Source organism: Rhincodon typus, unplaced genomic scaffold (assembly GCF_021869965.1).
Source record: "Rhincodon typus isolate 14 unplaced genomic scaffold, sRhiTyp1.1 hic_rhity00002051, whole genome shotgun sequence".
Classification (NCBI taxonomy): domain Eukaryota; kingdom Metazoa; phylum Chordata; class Chondrichthyes; order Orectolobiformes; family Rhincodontidae; genus Rhincodon; species Rhincodon typus.
Window position 1 is genome coordinate 1 of NW_025967689.1, and position 25,000 is coordinate 25,000.

Sequence of the window (25,000 nt, forward strand, 5' to 3'; positions counted from 1 at the left end):
AAAAGGGTGTGTAGTCTGCTTTCCCCCATCTGTCCTACATTATGAAGGACCTGTCAGAGTTTGAAAATACAGCTCTACATTTTAGAAAGAGCTCTGACTGAAGTCTTCTGTCAGAAATGTGGAGATCTTTTTTATTGTTTTTAGAGAGGGAGCCAAGGGGTAATCTTTATTTAATTGTCACTCCGTGGAAAATACATAGAACTGTGACCAAACTGAATAAATTTAATCAACAATGCAGCCTCGAAATGTGTGACATTTACATCCAATTGGTTTCAGCTAAGTACATTTGAATCTTTTTCTTAATTGCATTAAATTGAACTCTAGTTGTGTACCATTTTGTATGTAATTGTGCGCAGAGGAGTTCATGATCCTGCCTGCTGTAGCAATGAATTGAATTGCCAGCAAGTGAATTAATAGCTTCAGGTTGGCAATCCCTGCTGTATCATATCTACAAAGATAAAAGGTACACTGCAAAGCCTTCACCAAACAATTGGATGAACAGAGCCAGTGAAAACAGATCACTTCATATTGTTTAGTGAATGTGTCTGACATACCTCAAACTAAACAAAAATTTGATTGTTTAGGATGGTTGCGGTTTTAGCTTTGATAGAATTTGTTAAGTGGCTCCATCAAGTCTGATCCCTGAACAAAAAGGGAATGACTTTTGTCAGATTGTAATTCTGATCTCTCATCTCAAAAGGCCTCTGTGAAATCTGAACATTTTTTGTAAAAATTCACATGCAGCGTGATCCTTCAAAATTATGTCCTACTTCCGGTCAAATGCAGATTGTTTTGCCAAATCTGTCATTGGTCAAATTCTTGAGAATGAAATCATGTTTGTTGGAAAATTATGACAAGGATTGAGTCAGAGGCTAGAAGATGTATTAATCCCTGACACAAATGAACATGTGATCTAGATCTTGCAGTAATGTTTATAGTTTTTCAAAAACAACGGTATGATTGGGGAAAGGGATCACACAAGGGCCAAGCTTTGGAAACAACACACCCACTTCAAATAATTTTATCAACTTAATTATTTTGGACCTGCTTGATGCATTGTCATTTCAATCGTAGATCACTTCCACTACTGAACAGAATGAGCCTGATCCTGCAGTAATGTTCTTGATTTAATATCAAATCAGGCAGCTTGTGTTCAACGAGAATCAAGTTTTGATTTTTGATAAGTGCATCTCCATTTATAAAATCTTGCACTGATAAGGGTCCATTTGAGCTATAGATTTTATGCAAATTTATTTCAGGGAAAACTATGCTTGACAGCAGAATTGATGGACACTGTGCTTTTGTGCTTATCTAGTCAGTGTGTCAGATCATAAAATATTCATGCTCTCTGAACAGATGCAGAGCTGTTGGGAACTGAGCCTCAGTGCAGACCTGCCTCCAGGGAATGTTCACTTCAACTCTTTAGAAAAAGTGTTACTTGTAAGAGTTTGTTTACCTACTCAGGCGGACCTACCGTTCTCTAATAGTCCCTTCGACGACCACAATAACGTGAGCACTTGCCGCGCACAAAATGTTTGCCTTTTTAACATTGCTCCATTATTCTGTTTCCTTGTTAATGAGATCGCAAGTAGCTAACTCGTAGAATTTAAATGTAACTTTTTTAAAAAATATGTTTCTCAAAATAGAAGCAATGTCATTGTGAGATGCCACTGCAAAGGGAAGAAAATCCCCTCCTTCCATCTTGATTGACTCATTTCCTCTCTTCCCCATAATCTTAGCACACCACCCCCTCTGCATCTTGTTGACTTCCTCCATTTCCCTGCCTTAGTCATCTTCCAGTGGAATTGTCAACTTGGTACCAGTTGAATTAACTCTGTGGTGGCCTTCTAAAAACACCAGTTAATTTGTATTTCTTTTTAAAGAAAGCTGAGAGGGCTTAGGCTTAAGGTGAGAGGTGAAAGTTATAAAAGGGACTTAAGGGGCAACCTTTTCAGCAGAGGGTGGTGCATATATGGAATGAGCTGCCAGAGGAGTTGGTGGAGGCTGGTACAATTACATCATTTAAATGCATCTGGATGGTCATATGAATAGGAAGGATTTAGAGGGATATGGGCCAAATGCTGGCAATGGGACTAGATTTATATAGGATATCTAGTTGGCATGGACAAGTTGGACTGAAGGGTCTGTTTTCATGCTGTATATCTCTATGACGCTATGATTATAACAAGATCAGCCCGGTAGAATATGGGTTCTCTGTTTGGGGCTGTTAATCTTGTCCAATCCGGGAACACTGGCTGACAGATATAAACAGAGGTGTCACAGGTTCTGCTCACTCCAGGACCTGGCTCTGAGCTAACTGGGTCAGTGTCATGTACTATGCATGCGTAAATGAAGGGTGACTTGAGATAGGATACTGGCCTTTGTGGAGTTATTTCAAAAGCATGCTGCCAAACATCAGATTTTAAATTCTTTACGATCCAGTAGAGGAAAAAATATGGAAGTGTCCTACTGAAGATGAGTGTGGTATAGTTCTCGCCCTGTTCTTCATGAATATCAACCCATAATGGTAAATAACTTGGCACTCAATAACCTTGAAAACACCATTAAGATACGGGAACTATATCTCTTAAATCTCTAATCTAAATCTCTTTGATGTTTCGACAGGGCTTGAGAAAAAGACTGGGTAAGAATAAGGTACAGGGTGAAATTATTCCAATCTTCATCCACACATTAAACTATAAGAACATTTTTAAACTCTAAATTTAAGAATAATATGCTGTAGTGATCATGGTGTGCAGGAGAGGATCTGAATGGAGATAATTCTAATCAGGAACAGCTGATAGAAAATCAGAGAGCTCTATTTCCAGAGATGAGATGTAGCCTTTAAGAAAAGTAAATGGTCCAGAGAATATATAAACACAACAGGACTATGGCAATATCAAAACCTTACATTCAAACCACTGCCAACATTGATGTTGTAACATTGATGTTATCTTTTGTTTGTTCCATGGCACCACTTCGATATCATTCATTTCTTGTCTTGTTCACAGGAGTCGACTTCAAAATGAAAACAATAGACGTGGATGGAATCAAGGTGCGAATACAGATTTGGTAAGTTCACAAAGGATTAAACGAATCTGAGTATTTACAGCAATGGAGTCTTAAGCATTTAAAAGAAACCTAAGTACATGAAAACCTTCCACAAAATGTTTTTGTTTTGTATTTTCATGAAAATGCATTTTATGCAAACATTTACAAGGTAAATTTAAGAATACTTGGATATGTCAGTAAGTTTATACTGTAAGAAGTTGAGACAGCCAGACCAGAAGAATGTGCTGAGTTGACTGTCAACAAGGTGTAGACTGAGTGACAGCAATGGCGCTACCCCTGACCTCAGCACCTTTGGGTTCAGGAGAGGGAATCCAGGTTCTCTTTTTATCTCTATAAAGTAATGCTTTTTGAACCAATAGCTGTGAAGAGGACTGGATTTGTCAGATTGCAATTCTGATCTTTCATCTCAAAAGGCCTCTGAAATCTGAACATATTTGAAAAAATCCGTATGCAGTGTAATCCTTCTAAGTGATATTATGTCCTATTTCCTTTCAAATGCAAATTATTTTGCCAAATCTGTCATTGGTCACATTCTTGAAAACGAAATAAAGTTTGTTGGAAAATCACGATAAGGGTGAGTCAGAGGCTAGAAGATATACTAATCCCTCGACACAAATGAACATGTGACCTAGATCTTACAGTAATGCATATAATCTTCGGGATTAGGTTTGACCATGATGCTCCACATGATTAAAATGCCATTTCCAAATCTGCACGTCTATGATTGTTAAAATTGATGTACTTCTTCCACTGTTACAACTCTTCACTGTTTTCATTGAGCACATTTAGGAAGAGACAGTTACCTGAGACTGTTGAAATCATGGCAAGTTTGGTGAATTGTTTAATATGACTGAACATTGGCTGAAATTTTAACCTGAATCCTGTTCATTAGTAGATTGCCCCACCTACTGGCTAACCATGATCATTTTCTATTTGTATTGGAAAATTGTCCCTTGGATTTTAACGTTATATAATGTATTCAGTTATCAAAATAATCTGCAGTTTCTACCTTGTTCATGGATTCATAGATTCATACAGCACAGAAACAGACAACATTTATATTGGAAACTGATGTCCTTTAAACAGGTATTCCTCTTTGGTAACTCCTATTTGATTGAAAGAGTTCAATTTACATAGCACCATTCACCACCTCAGCCTATCCCAGTGAAGTAGTTTTAACGTGTAATTATAACTTTACTCTACTGCAGGAAATTCTCACAGAAACAGTTTAAATAGAGAGTATATACTCTGGAAAAGACCAAAAACTTCTAAAGAGTAAGTCGAATTTCCATTAATTCACCGGAATCATGACATATCAAAATTCAGGTTTTAAAGAACTTTTATCAATAACCAAACATAAAACACTATTCATGAAACATTATTTCCTTTTTTTGTAAAAGTAACTTATGCTTTAACCCACTGAGCAGAGTTTATCTCTTTCTACTTTTCATGGCAACTGAGAACCCCTTTTTTTTAATGTTACATGGATTCTCAAATAGACATCAATGTCCTGAAACCAATCCCAAGAGAATTCATAGCTCCACAAGTGGTTTATTTCTTTCTTGCTGTTTCCTAAAACTACCTTCCACAGTGAGAGCTTTCCCAGGGATTCACTGTGTAGCTTCGGCTAGGCAAACCCTCCAGCCTATCTCCTCATAAACTTAATTTCAAACGAAGCATAAACTCAGTTACATTCCACATGGTGCATGCCTTTGTTTACTTCTATCTTTCTGATCTCACAAGAAACAGTTGACTGTAGACTTGGATTGACCAGTATTTTGGAGCAGATCAAAACCCCTCAAAATGTATCAAGGAGATAGCCTAAACACTAACTTTTATTTAAGAGCAAGTGTCGGTTCTGCATTCCAGATATGTTTCAATTGGTCAAAATAATAGGCTTTAAGCATTTAATTCTTGCACTACAGTTAAAATATGAACAAAAAAAAGGGCATTCCTTTTACTCTATTGAAATACTTAATAAAACAATAAATTTTTTAACTACTACTCATCAACTGTACCAATGTAGCTGCATCCCATAAACACACCCTTGGCAAAGGCAAATTCAGCAAAACAGATTTTCCCTCACTTGCTATCTTCTCTAGTCCCGAAGTGGAACATCAACAGAAGGAATCTAGCAGCAGAGAGAGAACTCAAGCTTTTGCAGCAGCAGCAGAGAACTGTATCTAGCAGCTTCAATATCCGAAACCCCAACTTCAACAACTGAATGAAAAACTAAAACTTGAGTCTGTGTGAGTCTGACTCCATCCATTCATGCTTCTTTTGTCTAGCTTAAAAAAATCCAAATCTATTTACTCTGCTTTCCATGGAGCAGACAACTCTGCACCAAATTTCTAACATGTCTCTTCAAGACAACTAGGACAGACAAATCCCTTTTAAAGGCAGAAATTGTCACACCAGAAACTGTGCCTACCTTTCTCTCTGTGATATCTCTAGGTGTACTAGGAAGCTGATAACCTCATCTCAAAATGACTTTCTCTTCTGTCATCTCCATGACAACAGGAAACACACTAGCCTTGTGTTCAAATAGAAATGTTAATCCGCTATCTCTGATGACTGGAGGAACACAGCAGGCCAAGCAGCATCAGAGGAGCAGGAAAGTTGACATTGCTGTAGAAGGTTCCTGACCCGAAACGTCTTTGCTGCAACCCTCTGTTTTGGTGTGAAATTGGTCACCACTGGTCTGATTTTCTTTTCTACTGACTGCAGGAAGAGGTTGATGTGACAAAAAGAAAATCAAACAGATGTAAACTGGGCTGCCAATTGCACTTGGCCTACTTTGGGCTAATTGCATTGACCAGTTTCACTGACTCAGATTTGAGGAAAATGCCGTTTTCAATGTGCGAATAATCCTTAAATGCACACCAGCTAACTTCCCTGCCTCTCCCACAAACTATGGCCAGTTTAAGAAAATGGGTAGTAGCAAGACCCGAAACGTCAGCTTTCCTGCTCCTCTGGTGCTGTCTGACCTGCTGTGTTCCCCCAGCTCCACACTGTGTTATCTCATCTCACATGTAGCTAGGGGGCGATAAATTCACATCGAAGATGAGCAGTGATTGGCAAACCTGGTGCACACTTACCTGATACTGGTGTATGATTGCTCCTCAACCTCCCCCCTTGCCTGAGGTGTGGTGACCCTCAGGTTAAACTACTTCCTGCAACTCTCTTTAATGAGAGAGCAGCCCTATTAGTCTGGTAGGACGAGGACGACTTTACACTTACTGGCGTATGGTGCCAATAACAAGACAAGTTACCCAATTGCATTGAACTACATTTTCCTTCTTTGGACAACTAGGAATGGACGACAAATGCCAGCCTCATCATGATACTCGCATTGGCACTGAACTTAATTTAAAAATTACACCTGCCTTTCTTTGGTATAATTGCTTTGGTTCAAGTATGATCTGTATGACTGCTTCAAACATACACCTACGCATCTTTCCACTATTCAAAATTAATTGCTTTGCAAAAGAAAGCATTTCAAAACAACAAGCAGGAACCAAGCATCATCACACCAGGATAATAAATGTATCAGGGAAGTGACATGAGTGTTATTTAACTGCTGGCGGGAATCACTGATCGGTATATTAGAGATGGCATTAAGAACAGTATTGGTTACTGATGCATTTGCACAGCGCACCCTTATATCTGTGTTACTGTTGAAAAATAATGCTCCTCATACCAACTAATACTAACAGCCAATAGCAATAACTAGGTGAAGAACCCTCCCTGTTAGTCCATTTTTTTTTGCTCACAATATTCAATGAACGTTTTACCTCTCCCCTCATGTTAGTGACATCAAAAATCATTGCAATGTCCAGAGAATTAGGGATAGGTGATAAATACGGACTTTGCTAAAGACACCCACATCCTCAGGATGGAATTAAAAAAAATTGTGTTGAGATGAATCGAAACTGCACAATCCAATTCACTTGCCCCCAAACAAAGGCCAGTAATTATAAAAAGATAGTAGGAACTGCCAATGCTGGAGAATCTGAGATAACAAGGTGTAGAGCTGGATGAACACAGCAGGCCAAGTAGCATCGGAGGAGCACGAAAGCTGACATTTCAGGTTTGGACCCTTCTTCAGACCCGAAACGTCAGCTTTCCTGCTCCTCCGATGCTGCTTGGCCTGCTGTGTTCATCCAACCCTACACCTTGTTATCCCAGTAATTATAAATATGGATATTTAAAGATACAACATAACTTCTCCACTCTGGAGTGAGTGGGATCAAGTCATTTTTCAATGTTAATGTTTTCTGGATTATAAAATGACAATAGAATGCTTAACCACAAATATGTGAATTAGAAAACACGACAGATAGAAATATTGTCACAAAACAGAAAACATCATAAAGCAATAACAAAAATTGTTTTACTTGTCCTGACACTGTATTTTCCACTTTTCCCCTTCCAAAATACTGCCCTGAATTGATGCCATGAGTTGTTTAAGTCTGATCAAAATATTTCTGGACAACTGATGTATCGAAACAACAAGTTTCCAGACTGGAGAGTTTACAGTACAGTGATATAATGGCTAGTTCTTTCACCCTTGCAATGTGATCTTATTCAAGCGTATACAAGTCTGACAGTGGGTCACCAGGGTAGGTGCAGGAGGGATGCTTCCCCTGGCTCATGGGTCTAGAACCAGTGGGAGGAGCTACAGAATAAAGGGTAGGCTATTTAGCACTGAGATGCGGAGGAATTTCTTCATTCAGAGGCAATGTTTGCTGTAAGCTGCATGGCTATACATGTGCACGGCTGTTCCAAGGTTCCGCACATGATGATAGGTGTCAGCACAACGATCTCGTCCATCTGAGAATGGAGGCCCACACACCAGAAAGAAAGTTTAGAGGAATCACTGCTTAGAGGGTGGTGAATCTTTAGAATTCTCCAACCCAAGAGGCCCAGTCACTGAGTCGGTTCAAGACTGAGATTGATCGTTTTTAACATATTTTTTAAAAATCAAGGGATAGTGCAGAAAACGCTGTTGAACTCGAAGATCAGCCATGGTCTCATTGAATGATGGAGCAGGCTCAAAAGGCTGAATGGCCTACCTTTTCTTAAATTAATTCATGGGATGTAGGTGCCACTGACTGGACCACTGACTTATTGCCCATCTCTTGTTGCCCATGAGAACGTGATGGTGAGTTGCAATCTGTTCAATGCAGGCAGACCCACAGTTCTGAGAAGGAGGAAGTTCCAAGATTTTGACCCAGCGACAGTGAAAGAATGTTGTTAAATTTCCAAGTCTGGATGGTGAGTGACTTGGAAGGGAACCTTTACGTGATTGTATTCCCATATATCTGCAGGTCTTGTTATTCTAGATGGTATTGCTCATGGGTTTGGAACATGCTGACCAAACAGCCTTACTGAAGTTCTGCAATGCATCTTGTAGATGGTGCACACTGCTGCTCCTGAGTGTTGAATGCATGTTCATGGATGTGGTGCCAGTCTTTGTGCTTTATCCTGGATGCTGTCAAACCTCTTGAATATTGTTGGAGCTCCACTTATCCAGGCAAGGGAGAGCAGTCTGTCACACTCCTGACTTGTGCCTTGTCGACTGTGAATGGGCTTTAAAACGTGAGGAGGTGATTGCATGCTGCGTGATTTTGAGCTAGTCCCTTTCAGTCCTGGTCAAATCCCATGATGTTGATAATGGTGGATTCAATGATGGTGATGCCATTGAATGTCAAGGGGCAAAGGTTAAATTCTTTCTTGTTGAAGATGGTCATTGCCTGGCATTTGTGTGGCACGAATATTACTTGCCACTTGTCAACCCAAGTCCAGATGCTATTCAGGTCCTTTTGCATTTGAACATGGATTGCTTCAGTATTTGAGGAGTTGCAAAAGGCGCTGAACATTATGCAATCATCGGCGAACATCCCCATTTCTGACCTTATGATGGAGGGAAGGTCATTAATGAAGCAGCTGAAGATAGTTAGGTTTAGGACACTACCCTGAGGAACTCCTGCTGAGATGTCCTGGAGCTGTGTTGACTGACCTTCAACAACCATAACCATCTTTCTTTTTATCAGGTATGATTCCAAAAGGCAAATTCCCCTAATTCCCATTCCTGCTCCTATTTCTTACTTCCCATGATCCTAGTCACTGTTGCCAAAATATTCACTTCTGTTATTTCCTCTTTGTCTCTGCTGAAAGTGCAATATAAATACAGATAACCCAGAGTGCTTCAAAAGAACATACGCAGGCAAAATATTGGCAGTAAGCCAAAGAAAAAGACATTAGGGCATCAATATTTTTAAAAAATTTATTTCCCTATGGTCCACAGAAAATCAAACTCTGATAAACTTGCTTGGATTATATCACTAGTTTAATCTTACTAGCATTGCCCTGAGATAACTGACTGATAATTGACATTGATTCTAGTCAGCCTTGTTGTTCAGATTTCATTCCTGTTGTTTGTCTGAACTCCTTGCTGAAATTATTGTTCTGTTGCTATTCTGCTTGAGTCCAAAGGTAAACCAATTAAGTGTTATTAAAACTTATGATGGTATTATACATACAAACTTTAGTGTGATGTTTTAGCTCTCCGAACTACTCTAATTAATTTAATAGGGGCAGTTTTGGACTAACAGGTGATGGTGATAAAGAATTAGGTAACAAACAGAACTTACATTTCATAAGTGGAATCTGTTAACTTTTAAAAATAACTTTATTCAAATTATGCAGAGAAATATGCATTTAACTAAAGGCAGCACAAACTGTAACTTTAATTAAAATAACATAGATAACAGTACAGTCTATCATTCACCATTGTAGCTCAAGTAGTGTCAGCTGAATATGATGTAGTGTAGCTTTTATCTGTATTCAACAGGCCTGCCGTGCCGTTGACATCAAGATAGTCCCACAGGATAAGTGAAGAGCAGTTCAGCCATGTGACCTTCTCTTGTGCAGGGTAAATATCCTGTTGGCAACCATCTAAAATCTTTATTTTTCTACCAACACAACACAAGGCACCTTTTTCCCTCCCTCACCCCCATCCCAGGCCCCAAGAAGACTTTCCACATCAAGCAGATGTTCACCTGCACATCTGCCAATGTGGTATACTGCATCCGCTGTACCCGGTGTGGCTTCCTCTACATCGGGGAAACCAAGCGGAGACTCGGGGACCGCTTTGCAGAACACTTACGCTCGGTTCGCAACAAACAACTGCACCTCCCAGTCGCGAACCATTTCAACTCCCCCTCCCATTCCTCAGACGACATGTCCATCCTGGGCCTCCTGCAGTGCCACAACGATGCCACCCGAAGGTTGCAGGAACAGCAACTCATATTCCGCTTGGGAACCCTGCAGCCCAATGGTATCAATGTGGATTTCACAAGTTTCAAAATCTCCCCTCCCCCTACCGCATCCCAAAACCAGTCCAGCTCGTCCCTGCCTCCCTAACCTGTTCTTCCTCCCACCTATCCCCTCCTCCCACCTCAAGCCGCACCTCCATCTCCTACCGACCAACCTCATCCCGCCCCCTTGACCTGTCCGTCCTCCCTGGACTGACCTATCCCCTTCCTAACTCCCTACCTACACTCACCTTTCCTGGCCCCATCCCCGCCTCTTCGACCTGTTTGTTTCCTCTCCACCTATCCTCTCCTCTATCCCTCTTCTATCCGCCTCCCACTCTCTCCCTATTTATTTCAAAACCCCCTTCCCCTCCCCCTTTTCTGATGAAGGGTCTAGGCCCGAAACGTCAGCCTCTCTGCTCCTATGATGCTGCTTGGCCTGCTGTGTTCATCCAGCCCTGCACCTTTTTCCCTTTAGTACTTTTAGTCCTTGCTACTTTGCACATTCTCAAATTCTTCTTATCTTCAAATCAATTCATTATTCCATTCAAATTGTGCACTGTCTGCGCATTTATTTCATTTACTGCTTATCAGGCATTGCGTTGTGCGAATTGGTGGTGACATTTGTCAAACAGTGACAACATGTCAAAAGTGATAAATTGTCCTGAGGATGTGAAAGTTGTTTTCTTCATTCACTCTTTCCATCTCATGGGATGTTATGCATTCAGATTCTTATGCAGCCCCCAGCAAGCAGATATCGAACGGCAACTTGCTGTTAATGGTCTGTTAACTATGTGGTTACAATGCACAAGGGTAGGGCAGCGTTTCATTAAGTATCTGGAACACTTACAAAGAGAAATTGCTCATGTACTAGATTTTTGCGCACCTGGTTGTAGGAGGATGGGAAAGTTGGAGGACCTCTGTGTCAATCTGCTGCTGTGTCTGACCAGGATGTCCATTAACAAACAGGTCCAGGCAATGGGCTATGGAGGGAATCATTATACCTGACTGCCTGCCTCTCTTTTGTGGCTGCATTCATACCCGGGTAGCCCTGGAAGAGGGAGTATACAGTGTTCATTGACATACTTGAGGCTCTGCGATCATTGGACAGTGCAGGGGCTAGTGTATATCATTATTCCCCCCCACTCCAAAACAGATTTCATTTTAAATTTGCTACATGTCCTTTCATGGTTTGGTTTTGTTACAGTGCCCCTAACTGGGGCTGTCCCAAGTTAATTTCTTTTCTTTAGTTTGAATTGTCAAAAGGAATATAAAAAGAGACTGGGTTGCTCTTTGGGAAACAGACATATGTAATTGTGAGGGTGAGTATTAACCCTTTCTTTCGTCTTGGGCCAGACAAGACTGGGGTATCTTTGTTTAAATGTTTATTCATGGATGCAGGGGAGATGTACACGTCAAGAAAACTCAGATCTTATCCTTGACATTGAGAGCTGTGGAGGCAGTGCACTTGTGGTATATTTAAGGCTGAGATAGATACATTCTTGACCAGTCAGGGAATCAAGGATTGTGGGAAAGATGCAGGAAAGTGGACACAAGAATGTCGGATCAGCTATGATCCTATTGAATAGCAGATTACGTTTAAGGAGCTGAATAGCCTACTACTATTCTCCTATTTCTTATGGTCTTATTTTGAATACAAAGGTTTTGTACCATTTTGACAGATAATAAACTTCCAAACAACTATTGCTACTGATGGATCGTTTCCAATCAATGGGTTATACACTGTGTCACTTTTATCTTTGTCCAACCCTGGTTTTGTAACTCTCATTCTAAGGTAGCACACGTGACGATATTATCCAAACTATTCAAACTAACAAATGTGATTATATTATCCAATCATGTCGTTACATGCTCACATCCCATACTGTTAACATGTGCCTGTTGTTAAAAGAAACCTAAACTGTTCGTTTCTTCCTGCCGTCCAATCACTAATGCCACTTTTAGTGAATAAAGCTACTAACAAGAAAAATATTAGTCGCTAGTTTCACATCTCGCTAACCATCTTGGAATCAAACGAACATATGCAAGTTCCAGGCAAGTTTAGAGTTTACACATATGGTCTTAACAATTAACTGGAGCGGCCTCATAAAATAATACACTGTTTCCAAGAAGTTGCCAAGTTTTGGCATTGCTACAAGGAAGCTTGTACTCTGCTGGAGTTTTAATCAATTATAAATTTCTCTTATGAGGTATTCATGCAGTAAATAGAATTTTGTGAGGGCCAGCAATAAATCCTTGCCTAGCCAGTAACACCCACAGCCCATGAAAGAATTCAAAATAAGGTATGAACTTCATCTTCAGTCAGTGACCTACAAAAGTCTCCTTATGCCATTGTAAACAAACAGAAATGTAATAACCGTATACATAAATGTTCCACTCCCATTTCATAACAATTTTGACAGATCAACTCCCTAAGATTTAGGGAACAGTAAGTGTGGAGTTACGGCCTGAGGGCATTGTTCATTTCACAACTAGTTGCTGCATCAACAATTGAATGATTGTTCTTTTCCCCTTCATCATGCTCTTCGACTTTTTGTTCATTGTTTCTTTTTCTCGGGATGAGGGCATTGCTGGCATTTGTAGCCCAACACTAATTGAGAAGGTAGTGCTGAGCTGCCTTGTTGAACTGCTGCAGTTTTCTCTCCTGCTGCAGGTACTGTGAGAAAGGGAGCTCCAGGTTCAGGATCCAGTGACAGAGAAGGGAAATGTTGGAAACATTCAGTTATTCAGGCAGAAAAACAGTGCTAATATGATTATTGCTGTCCATGAAAGGATTCCTGTGGTATAACTTCTAACTATATATTCCTGGTCACTTGCTTTGAACTAAACCGAATGTAACTTTGCTAGTCTAGTCTGGGTTGGATTTCTGCCCGTCCATCATTTCATATTTCACTGCAGAATCCAGCTAGAGCAGCTATTTATGGTGGGTTGTGAGAAAAAGGCCAAGACCTCACTGGAGAGAAGTGGCTGTATCCGCTAACTAGAAAGTCACAAGCCGACACATTTGGTATGAGGTTCAGGCAATTATTTGCTTGCAAGGGTGACCTTCCCCACCAGCTGGGTAGAATGTCCCTCTCCAAGAGCTACCAGGCAGTCAGGTTGACTGCAGAGATCACCTCATTAATCGAAGATGATTGAAGGAGAGAGGAAAGACCTATGATAACCGTGCAGACCTAGAAATAATGGTCACAGCTCAAATGGAAATAAGTACCAACATGGATTGATTGGGCCAAATGGTCTGTTTCCATGTGGTCATTTGCCTGTAGTTGCTGTCATGTTTCTGTTGATGGTGGAAGAATCCCCAACACAATCTGTATTCACAGAGCGTAACTTCAGAAATATGTTTATCTTGTAACCTTTAATCAGTCATTTGCACACACCCTACAATATCTTTGAAGTCAGTTGGAAAGAAAATTAGCTTGGGTATGGAAATGACTGTTAACTTGCTGGCACAATTTTACCTTAATGCCTAAGATCAACTTTTAACCCAATTCTTTAACCAATATTGACATTCCACTGTCCAAGGACACATTGATTCGATTCTGTCTTTGAAATCAAAACACATTGTTTCGATTCTGTCTGTAAAATCACCGCACAAGCAAAATTTTCCATTGTTTTCCTCTGTTACTTCTGCTGTTTATGACCAGATGCAGACCCACGAACTTCTTGTAATGACAGATCTGTCTGGTGTGTGGGGAGAGGATGGTAGGACGCCTTGATGCACAGCATAATGAATGCCTTTGCTTTCCTCACCCTCCCAGCTTGGACTCTCCCATCTGTTTTGGCAGTGAACCCCACTCCCCTACACCCTTCTTAACAACCAATGGATGGACCCCTGGGCCAGACCTCTGATGTAAGTCTTTGCAGGTCCCTGCCTGATGATACAGAATTCCGCCAATTGTGTGGTACAGGCCCTAAAGGACTGACTGTTGCCCTCTCCGCATACTCCAATAGGACAAATCCATTGATGATAATCATTCCAAAGCTGACATCTGACTGTGGCCAAGCTCCTGAACTGTATACAGACTGTGCCCATGTCTGATGGTACCAGGACCCCAGACCAACAGTGGCCCCTCCCTGTTCAACTGAGCACCAGCCCCACCTCTATGTCCCACTATGCTCTCCTCCCTCCCCCCCCACCTTCCCCCACACTGGACAGATCTGTAAAAACAAGCAGCCTTTCTGTGTGTCTTCACAAAAGACCACATCAATATGGCATTACTGACAGCCTTTAGCTGTTGCTGAATTGACAATGTATGGCAAGGCAAAGTATGGATGCTGTAGGCATGCAGGTTGGCACTGAATGAGTGAATGCTAAGAGGAAAAGCAAGCAGCTCTGAAATGCAGCCTGATCCAATCCTTTAGCTGGGTGCCTGATGTGCATGCAAAGGTTCATCACAACAGCTAGGCCCGAAACGTCAGCCTTTCTGCTCCTATGATGCTGCTTGTCCTGCTGTGTTCATCCAGCTCTGCACCTTGTTGTCTCGGATTCTCCAGCATCTGCAGTTCCTACTATCTCTGATTCAGCCTTTCATCCTGTTTGCTGTGGCCTAGTCAAATGTAGGTAGTAACCACAAAGGAGCGATCTGAATCTCAAGACTATTGGAAGCTGTAGTTTATCAGGGAAGCATTTGCAGAACTGTATGACATGTTACAGGAGGGTGTACAGCCTATTTCCGGGGCAGGTATAGGGCTGTCAGTCAAGCCTGCAAGCCTGTGTTTCGATTCTGTCCATTTCAAGGGACCCAATGAGAGATTAGTACCGTCAATGAACTGGCAGAGTGTTGCTATAAAGAACAATACCTGTTTCCTTGGTTTCTAGAGCGACCATCCACAAAGCATTCTCCACACAGAGTGTAATAGGAGATAGACCTTCTTGTTTAAAAGAACTGCAGAATTCTCGTACAGTACAGATTGACCTTGGCATTCATAAAGCTCGATGAACACTCACCGCCGGTCAAATTGTGAAGCCTTTTACACTGACTTGATGCATTCATTTTACAACAGTTTAAGCATTTGCTTATGATCTGTATACAGCGTCACTGCACCCCAAGCAGGCATAGAGTAAGAGACTAAATCTTAATACCCAAAAATAGGCAGTTTGGGGGTCAGTGAGATATTAAAACGATAACAAATACATAGACAGACACAATTTGTTGCCATGTTGAACACAGGCAGTATGGGGAAGGGGCTGTCTACCTGCACTCAGGAAATGGGTTGGCCGTTAAATGTTTTACTGAGGCTGATAGCCTCTGGCTTAACACACGTCCCAAACCTTTGGAACCTGGCAACTGAAATATCTTTACAGAAAAGGTAAATGCTTTGCCCTGCAATTCTGCAACCCTCCCATCCTATCCCCAGCACACCAGCTGTGTTGCATATTCCTTCCCCTCTCAGTGGAGCTTTTCAGTGCATTTCTCACAGTTGGAGCTTGTATAATGGTGAGAGACTCCTGAGATGGAGATGTTTGTTGTTGTCACTGAGACAAGCCTACCTAGGCTGCTGCTCTACCTCCAGGATGAGGCCTTGCCCAAGTTCTGACCCCGGTGAAGTTGTTGGAGGACAAATGGTGCATGTGTTGTCACAGGGAGAAAAGCTCTTGCCTCCTGATCCTGGAATCTATGTCACTGACTCACGGAATTGGGAGTAAGTAGAACATGTGGCTCCAGTCGTCTTATGGAACTCCCCATAATAACTTACTCCACTTCAAAAGCCATCCCTTCAGGGGATACTGTGACATTGCAGTCCACAGTCAATTTGACAGCAAGGGGGTTACTGTTCACGATAGATGTCAGAAATGTCTTCATGGCGAACCTTTTATTGTTTGTTTTGCCATTATGTCAACGAAAGCCCTGATTTACATTTGCTGAGCACAGCTTTAATGGACCCTCTCTATCTGCTCAAAAACAAAACCCATAAATGATTTGATGAACAAAATGATTTTTTAAAGAGGAAACTTATGGTTGATTTCTTAAAAATAACCATAGTACATAACCATAATAGGGGGAACCAATGGCCTAGTGGTATTATCACTGGATTGTTAATCCAGAGACTCAGATAATATTCTGGGGACCGGGGTTCAAATCCCACCATGGCAGTTGGTGGAATTTGAATTCTATAAAGAAAAATCTAGAATTAAGAATCTAATTGTTGATTGTTGGAAAAACCCATCTAGTTCACTAGTGGCCTTTAGGGAAGAGAACTGCCATCCTTACCTGGTCTGGCCCACATTTGACTCCAGACCCACAACAATGTGGTTGACTCTTAATCAAGAGTCCCTCTGGGCAACCAGGAATGGGCAATAAATGCTACCGAATCAGTGACACCTCATCCCATGAATGAATGAAGAAAAGAAAGCATTGTTTGTTGCATTGCACAACTTTTGAACAATTAAAAATACTGATTTCTGAGGGTAGGGTGTTCCACAGGGATCGGCGCTGGATCAACTTTTGTTTGTCATTTACATAAAATGATTTTGATGAAAATATAGAAGGCATGTTTAGTAAGTTTGCAGATGACACCAAAATTGGTGGTATAGTGGACAGTGAAGAAGGTTTCTAAAGTTACAAAGAGCTCTTGATCATTGGGTCAACGGGCTGAGGAGTGGCAGACAGAGTTTAATATGAATAAATGTGAGGTATTGCATTTTAGCAAAATAAACAAGGGCAGAACTTATACAATTAATAAGGCTCTGGGTAGTGTTGTAGAACAGAGAGATCTAGGGGTTCACATACATAATTCTTTGAAATTTGTGTTGCAGGTAGACAGGGTAGTTAAGAAGGCATTTAGCACGCTTGCCTTCATTGCTCAGATAGGAGTTGGAACGTCATGCTGAGGTTGTACAGGTCATTGGTGAGGCCTCTTCTGGGGTACTGTTTGCTATTCTCGTCACCGTGTTATAGGAAGGATATTATTAAATTGGAGAGGGTTCAGAAAAGACATTGCTGGGAATGGAGGGTTTGAGATATAAAAATGGAGAGGCTGGGACTTAGTTTCACTGAAGTGTAGGAGGTTGAGGGGTGACCTTATTGAGGCTTATAAAATCACGAGGGACATAGACAAGGTGAATGGCAAGGGTCTTTTCCCTAGGGTAGGGGGGTTGAAAACTAGGGGGTCTTTTTTTAAGTTGAAATGAAAAAGATTTAAAAAGGACACAAGGGGCAACTTATTGTTACATTGAGTGGTGGGTGTGTGGAATAAACAGCAAGATAAAGTGGTGGATGCAGGTACAGTTGCGTTTAAAAGACACTTGGTTAAGTTCATGAAGAAGAAAGGTTTGGAGGGATATTGGCCAAGCACAGGCAGGTGGGACCTGTTTAGTTTGGGAACATGGTTGGCTTGGACAAGTTGGACTATTATTGAAGGAAATAAGGATTGATTGTGGAGTAATATGCAGGTCCTGTAATTAGAACTTTTGGATTATGACAATGATCATTTTAATACCTTCATCTTTTGTTTGAATTATTTCTCAGGGATACTGCAGGCCAGGAACGATATCAGACTATCACAAAGCAGTACTACCGACGTGCCCAGGTGAGCTTCACATTACAGTCTGCCATGTTTGGGAAAGCAAATAAGGCCAGATGACACAATTGAGTTCAAAACAAATTGAAATAGAAAGCAAGGAAGCTTCTTGTAATGGTTTAGCAGTTGAATTGGTTGATAGATCTGCCGTAACCGTTACAAGTTATTTTTATTTCTGACTGTGCTTTCATCACCTAAAATAAATGGTGTGACATTGACCATGCAAACCATTAGGGTTTGTCCCTGCTGACTTTTAATCGTGGCTGCAGTTGACGGTGATTGAATTAGCCTTGTGATCATGGCTAGGAAGAGGAAAATTACAGTGGAGGTTTTGCTTTTTGTCACAACCCAGTGATTGCACCTTGAAAGTGATAGTGAAGGGGTCAGGTGATGATTGAATGCGGTATTGTCCATTGTCAGTATACACAGATTTAAGAGTCCATTTTAACCTGCCTAACAAGAACAGCGGGGAGGGGTGAAGATCAGGCCAAGTTCACTTATCAGCCCGACATCAAGCTGAGTGCTACCTTAACTTTGCCAACTTTGAAGTAGGTTAAGGCCCTCACTACAGGAGTTGACTCCCCCTTAAAAGCAGGATGACTGGCAGTGTCTGGGCAAAGATATAAATAATGGCCTTTTAACTGTAAGAAGCAAAGGAGTAGATCATCAACACTATTTGTCAATACGGAATGAAAATCTTAAAAAAACTAACAAGGTTTTTATTATACAGTGGGTGAATTTACTTCCTTGTAGTTCTGAGTCATGCAGATGAGGCACTTACCTGCTATGTTCCCTCTATGGCGTAAGACAAGAGTGAGCTGGTCAATAACTTTAAGGAACACAAAAGTGATCCAGTAATTTTGATTAAATTCCATGGTGATTGCTGCCATATTTGTGTGGTGTTTTGTTGCTATCATCTCCCACTGTCAGTTGTCTGGTGAAAAGTACATGTGAAGAATGGCCACTTGGAGTTGCTGTCTGGTTAAATAGACTTTAAAATCTGCAGCAGTTGCAACAGCCCACAGTTTGTAAGTTGCTTTAATTAGCTAGTTTTACTTTTTCAGCACTTGCTAAGTGAGGGCAATCCACTTTGCTAAGATGTATTATGGTTAAGGCATGATTACTAGCATAAGTTTAAACCATTTTCCACTAACTTACGTACTAAATAGGATTTATTGATTTTTATTTCCAGGGAATTTTTCTGGTATATGATATTACAAGTGAACGCTCCTTTCAGCATATTATTAAATGGGCCAGCGATGTTGATGAGGTAAGAGAGAAAGTGATTCTGCAGAATCTTATCTCTGAATAAACATTAAGACTGTAAGAAAAGCATTGTCCATGTTAATCAATTACAGTACTCACATTTTGTTTCTTTATCACCCTTCCTATCCCAAGTATGCTCCTGAAGGTGTTCAGAAAATTCTCATAGCCAACAAAGCTGATGAGGAACAGAAAAGGCAAGTGAGTGCAGAACAAGGTCAAAAAGTAAGTAGTTGCTGTCATTTATGTTCTATTCTATTACATTCCATATGTGCTATGCTCAAAGACATGTCCTTTAGCTGATTTTTCATTCCAAACCATTTCTCTTAACGAAGAAATGAAAGAACTGCAGATGCTGGAAATCAGAAACAAAAACAGAAATTGCTGTAAAAACTCAGCAGCTCAGAACTGTTCTGAAGAGGGGTCACTGGATCCGAAATGTTAGCTCCACTTTTTCTAGATGCTGCCAGACCTGCGGAATTTTTCAGCAGTTTCTGCTTTTTGTTTCATTTTTCTTGGCTGTTTGCTGTCACCAGTAGTTTGCCTTTCTGTCTGTGGGACAAGGTCAGAAGGTAAGTCCCACATCTGCTTCAGCTGGAACTGGAATTAAACTCTGAACCGCACGCTAGCAATCTAATCAATGTGCTAACTGGCCCCTATTATCCATAAAGCAGAGGTTAAAATGATAGCTGATATATTTTCATTCTTTGTTCTTGGTGATATTGCCATTTCTAGGGGAGGAACAAGTCGAACATAAAATCAAAAGTACTCTAGAGGCAGATTAAATGCTACTGGACTCATTATTTAAAGACACGACACAATAAATTCCAACAAATATTGGGATTCCTAACCTGATTTCTTCATCAGTGTGTGTGTAGCATAGTATCATCTTTGTTAGGTTAGGGTATCCAGGGTTATAAAGCTATTGTGTTTAAATAGAGTTGGAGTACAGACCCAACCTGCTCTGATTTGAACAGTACAGCAGGCACAAAGGGCAGCATGACATTTTAAATTAAGAACGTGCTGGGTAACTTAGGAATCAGTATCCTTATCTTAATCCTAATCTTGATATCATATTCATCATTTAAACTATTAAAATTTCTATTAACATTTCCTTCCACAGCTTGCAAAAGAATATGGAATGGACTTCTTCGAAACAAGTGCCTGCACCAATTATAACATTAAAGAGGTCAGTGCAAACATTACAATCACAGAACTGTAAATATTTAGAGCACCGAGAGAGGCAATTTGGCATATTATATCTTTTCCCACGGCTTCCCAGTGTAATCTAAAATTAATCTCACTGCACTACTTGCTTCCCAAGTCTCTGTAACGATGCATCAGCCTCAACCTGTAGGAAAGCAACGATAACATAAAGAAATTTGTCCTAATCTTCTTATCACCTGAGTGACTATTTTAAATTTACTCACAGTCACTGCCAAACTTTTTTTTTGCTTCTGATTTCATAGGATGTAAATGTCCATTTATTGTCCTACAATAATTAAGAGTCAACTACAAATGCTGTGGGTTTAGAGTCACTTGTCAGCCAGACCAGGTCAGGAGCGCAGCTTTCCTTCCCCATGGGACAGTAGTGAACCAGATGGGTTTTTACAACAAATGGGAGATTTTTATTGAATTCAAATTCCACCATTTGCCATGGTGGGATTCAAACACAGGTCCCCAGAATACTGACCTGTGAAATTGCCACTGCGCCATCACCATCCCTTAAAACACAAAGTAAATTTAGAACTTACTATTTTAAAACTCTGCTTTGCCTTCTCTTAACTGATATATGTAGATCCAGGATTTTTATTTCTCCTGATAAGATAACATGTGGTTTGGGTGATTTATTAGCTTGGATAGACGATTGGCTAGCCAACAGAAAGCAGAGAGTCGGGTTAAATGGGTCTTTTTCTGATTGGCAACGATGAAGAGAGATGAAGCAGTTTAGGGCTATAGAGGTTAGAAGAATGAGGGGAGATCTAATTGAGCAATATAAGATGCTAAAGGGGATTGACACAGTAGATGTAGAAGGAGAAATAACTCCAGAGAGGCCGGCATCCCATCACCAAGTCATCCTTTATTTACACGCGCATAGTACTTGACACTGGTCTGGCTTCCTCAGAGCCAGCTCTCAGTGAGCAGAACCTCTGATGCTACTGTTTATTTCTGTCAGCCAGGGCTCCATGATTGGATCAAGTTAATAGCCCCAATCAAGGAACTCACATTGTGAGGTCCACTTGGCTGACTTCATTATAATCTCTACAGAAAGGATGTTTCCTCAAGTAGGGCAATCTAGAACAAGAGATCATAGATTTCAGAGAAGGGGTACAGATTTAATCAGAGGTGATGAGAAATTACTTCTCTCAAAGGTTCATGCATCTGTAGAATTCACTACCCCAGAGTGCAATGGATGCTGGGACGTAGAGTAAATTTAAGGAGGAGTTGGATAAATGTTCAATTCGGAATAAACTGAAGGGTTATAGACAGCAGATATGAAAATGGAATTGAAGCCAAGATGAGATCCACCATGGTTATATCAAATGGTGGAGCAGCCTCGATGGACTGAATTTCTGAACCTTGCTTGTAGTGTTTATATTCTTTGTAATTAGAATTTCCCAGCCCTGGTATTATTGTTGACTCTGAACACTGAAAATCTAAACTTAATTGTAAATATTGAATGTAAAATATGAATATTGTGTATTTTAATGTATTAACTAAGCTATCCATTAGTCATATTGATCATAAGACTGTTTCTAAAGGAAAATATATTACAACACCATTTACAGAATCAGACCACTTATAATAGAGCCAAACATGTGTAAAACATCAAAGGAGACCATGTGGCACTTCTTGGTTATGCCAGGGCTTTGTAAGCCATTGGTCAAGTTATCAACTAGGCTTCATGTACAGCAAGTAAGATGCCTATTATTTAATTCCCAGTTGAAACCAATCTAAATTCACATAACAATTCATTTTATACATTGATCTTATCTTTCAATAAAATCAATCAAGTAACTTAGTACACGTAAATGTAAGTTTTTTTTCAAGAATAAATATTGCTTCAACAGAAAATTTTTTCCTCCCTCTTATCCCTTAAATATTGTAATGTAAAAATATATATACATATGTATGTCCAGATAAAAAAGCTGAGGTTGATTTGTTGCATTTGTAATCTTGTGGTATTTTGGCATGTTCTTATTCCACAGTCATTTACTAAACTGACAGAACTAGTGTTACAGGCCCATAAGAAGGAGTTAGATGGGCTTCGACTATCAACCCCTGATGAACTTAGTATCGCTGATTTAGAGGAGGATGACAGCAAAATCGAAGGGATGAATAACTCACAGAAAGCTTGCTGGTGCTAGAAATGGAGCCAAACAAAATCCAGTTCAGCGGTCTGAATCATGCCTCAAGACCTAGTTGCCTGCTGTTATGTTGTGCCGCCTTAAATATTCACACAAATCTTGCTTCTCTCTTGAGTTGGACTAATCCTTCCAGTTGATACAAATAGGTGTTGTATTTTTGTCCCAGCTCTGTGGCTCAACCATTTCTTGGACTAGGCTTGTGTGCTGTGCATTTTGTACAGTTACTGTGCTGTGATTCGTGTTCAGGTGCTCAACTGATGGTTCAGTCACCCAGTTTCTACATGACTGCAGTTTCAGTATTTGTTTTCTATTTGGACAGCCCTTTCCAGATACTGTGTGACACCGTTGTTTTCACAATTAGTTGCCTACCATTACAATTGCCTGGACTTCCCCTTTTTGTGTAATTAATAACTAGTTTCTTCCATATGCTTTTAATATATTTTTAGCCAAGCTCAATAAAAGTACCCTTTTTGTCATGTTGCTGCCCAGTTAAGAATTTTTGAACCCAGCATGATTACTTACATCTTGGTCTATTTAGAAATTCAACTTAAGCTTGAGGTTATGGCTTCTGGAACAGAACAATGTTATTGTGGACACTGTCAAAAAGTGATTTTGTCAATTTCGATTTTTTAATATCTTGAAACACTGTTGTGAAATAAGCATTATCTCTCTTGCATATTCTAAGACTTACACTGCCCTGCTAGGTTAATGATCTGAATGATATTTTTGACTGATTTGACGTAATAGTTATAAAGTTGGGTTCAGTTGTGCTTTTACTTTTGTCATTTGCTCCACAAATATCCAGCACTCATTAAATTGGTAGATGATTGTTGCTCAAAGTAAGTAATGACTGATACACCTTTCTCTCATTTATCACAATTGACCATGCCAGAAACAGAAAATTAAATTATTTTCTATGGGACAAACTATATAACTAAACCAGTATTCCATCCAAATTCCATTTCATTGACAGTTTCACTTTACAGTTCTTATGAAATTAATGATTTTTTTTTGCACTTCAACATTTTGAATACTGAAGAATTGCTATGAAAATTAATAATTAGAATAGTCAAGGATGAATATTCTGTGCATTGAGTTCTCTAATTATAATTGTTTGTGAATTCCTTTTTAATATTGGCATCACAAACTTCCAGATGTAAAATGCCTTTTGCAGCAATGTGACAGAGTTTGGATACATTTTCCATGGAAATAGATTGGTGTTGCAAAGAAAACAGGAAGAATTCCTATCAAATACTCATGAATACTCAGAAATTGCATGTTTGAATGATTAGTGCAGCATCATTTGGCTAAGAACCCAATATTTCTGAAGAAAATGAGGCATTACCCTGTTTCAGTTAAATTAGGATTTGGCTACCTCAGTGATATAGTATTGCAGTGTGGCGATGTTAATATTTCTTCATAACTGCGAATACTGTTGTTCAGTTCACAGCCTGTATCGATTGCTTTCCTCTCTGTGGTAGAATGCAACATTCATGATAAAGGTTGAAGCAATTATGTAATTTACTGAGATTTGGCTGTTTGTTTGAACCTGATGTTTTGAATATTTGTGCTTTTAGCTTTTTTCCTCTTGTAATCAAAGATTCTATGAAACATAACAACTGCCCAATGTACTTCACTCTGCCTGGAAGAGTCAAATGAGAGTGATATACTGAGTTAAAGCATCTTAATTTTCATAATTACTGTATTTGTGAAGGAAAACGTACAAGTTGATTTTAATTAATTATAATTGCTATTGAAAAAAAAATGATTCTATTCACAGATGTCTACAAATAAATTTCATCAAGGGTTTAATTGTGTTAATATGTCAATATACCAGAATATTTGACTTAATACCACAACAGTTTTCAATCTTACTCTATCTATGAAAGCATCGTGCCATCTGTGCTGTGTACATGAATTGTTTATTGAAATGCTCATTGTTAGAGGTCTTACTGAAAAGTGAAGTGCTCTGAAATATTTGTGTGTCTATTGACGTTTGTACGCCAAGTTATACTATCATTTTGTCTATGTATTTCCTCAGTTGCATAAAACATTTAATTATCGGCTTGTGCTAAATGTCTTGAAACCTTAAGACTCATTCTAGGAGTTTCCTAATGATCTTTCTCTGTTTCAACATTTGGTTAATTTGATATTATGCACATTACATTCCTGTGCAGAAAACTGAACTGTTGCATTGTGCAAGACAGGGTGTCCCCTAAAAATTGCACTTATAAATAAGGTGTTTGGCTACTTCCAAGTATGATAATTTCAGTAAAATTTCTAGCGGTGAGTGTATGAATGAGAGATGTAACATCTAATTATTGAGCCATAGAATACAAAATGCAGACATTTTGCTGAACCACTATAAAGCTTCAGTTCAGCCCAGTTGAATGTTGTATCTGATTCTTCCATGGGAAAGATGTTAAAGACTTT

General features: G+C 39.8%; 1 protein-coding gene across 1 annotated transcript; it reads left to right on the forward strand.

Annotated features, from left to right (window-relative positions):
* The first annotated feature begins 2,890 nt into the window (after positions 1-2,890).
* LOC109925413 (ras-related protein Rab-15) lies at positions 2,891-24,376 on the forward strand. The gene is made up of 6 exons (XM_048592930.1): positions 2,891-3,072; positions 17,885-17,945; positions 19,129-19,206; positions 19,335-19,424; positions 20,323-20,388; positions 22,409-24,376. The coding sequence occupies exons 1-6, from the start codon at positions 2,891-2,893 to the stop codon at positions 22,565-22,567; spliced, it is 636 nt and encodes a 211-aa protein (XP_048448887.1). The 3' UTR covers positions 22,568-24,376.
* Positions 24,377-25,000: the final 624 nt, after the last annotated feature.

Bases quoted from the DNA above. Each gene is read 5' to 3' on its own strand.
- LOC109925413 (XM_048592930.1), top strand. From the start codon at position 2,891: ATGGCAATATCAAAACCTTACATTCAAACCACTGCCAACATTGATGTT. The intron at 3,073-17,884 runs GTAAGTTCACAA...ATTATTTCTCAG, and splicing joins AAGGTGCGAATACAGATTTG to GGATACTGCAGGCCAGGAAC. The intron at 19,207-19,334 runs GTAAGAGAGAAA...TCCTATCCCAAG, and splicing joins GGGCCAGCGATGTTGATGAG to TATGCTCCTGAAGGTGTTCA.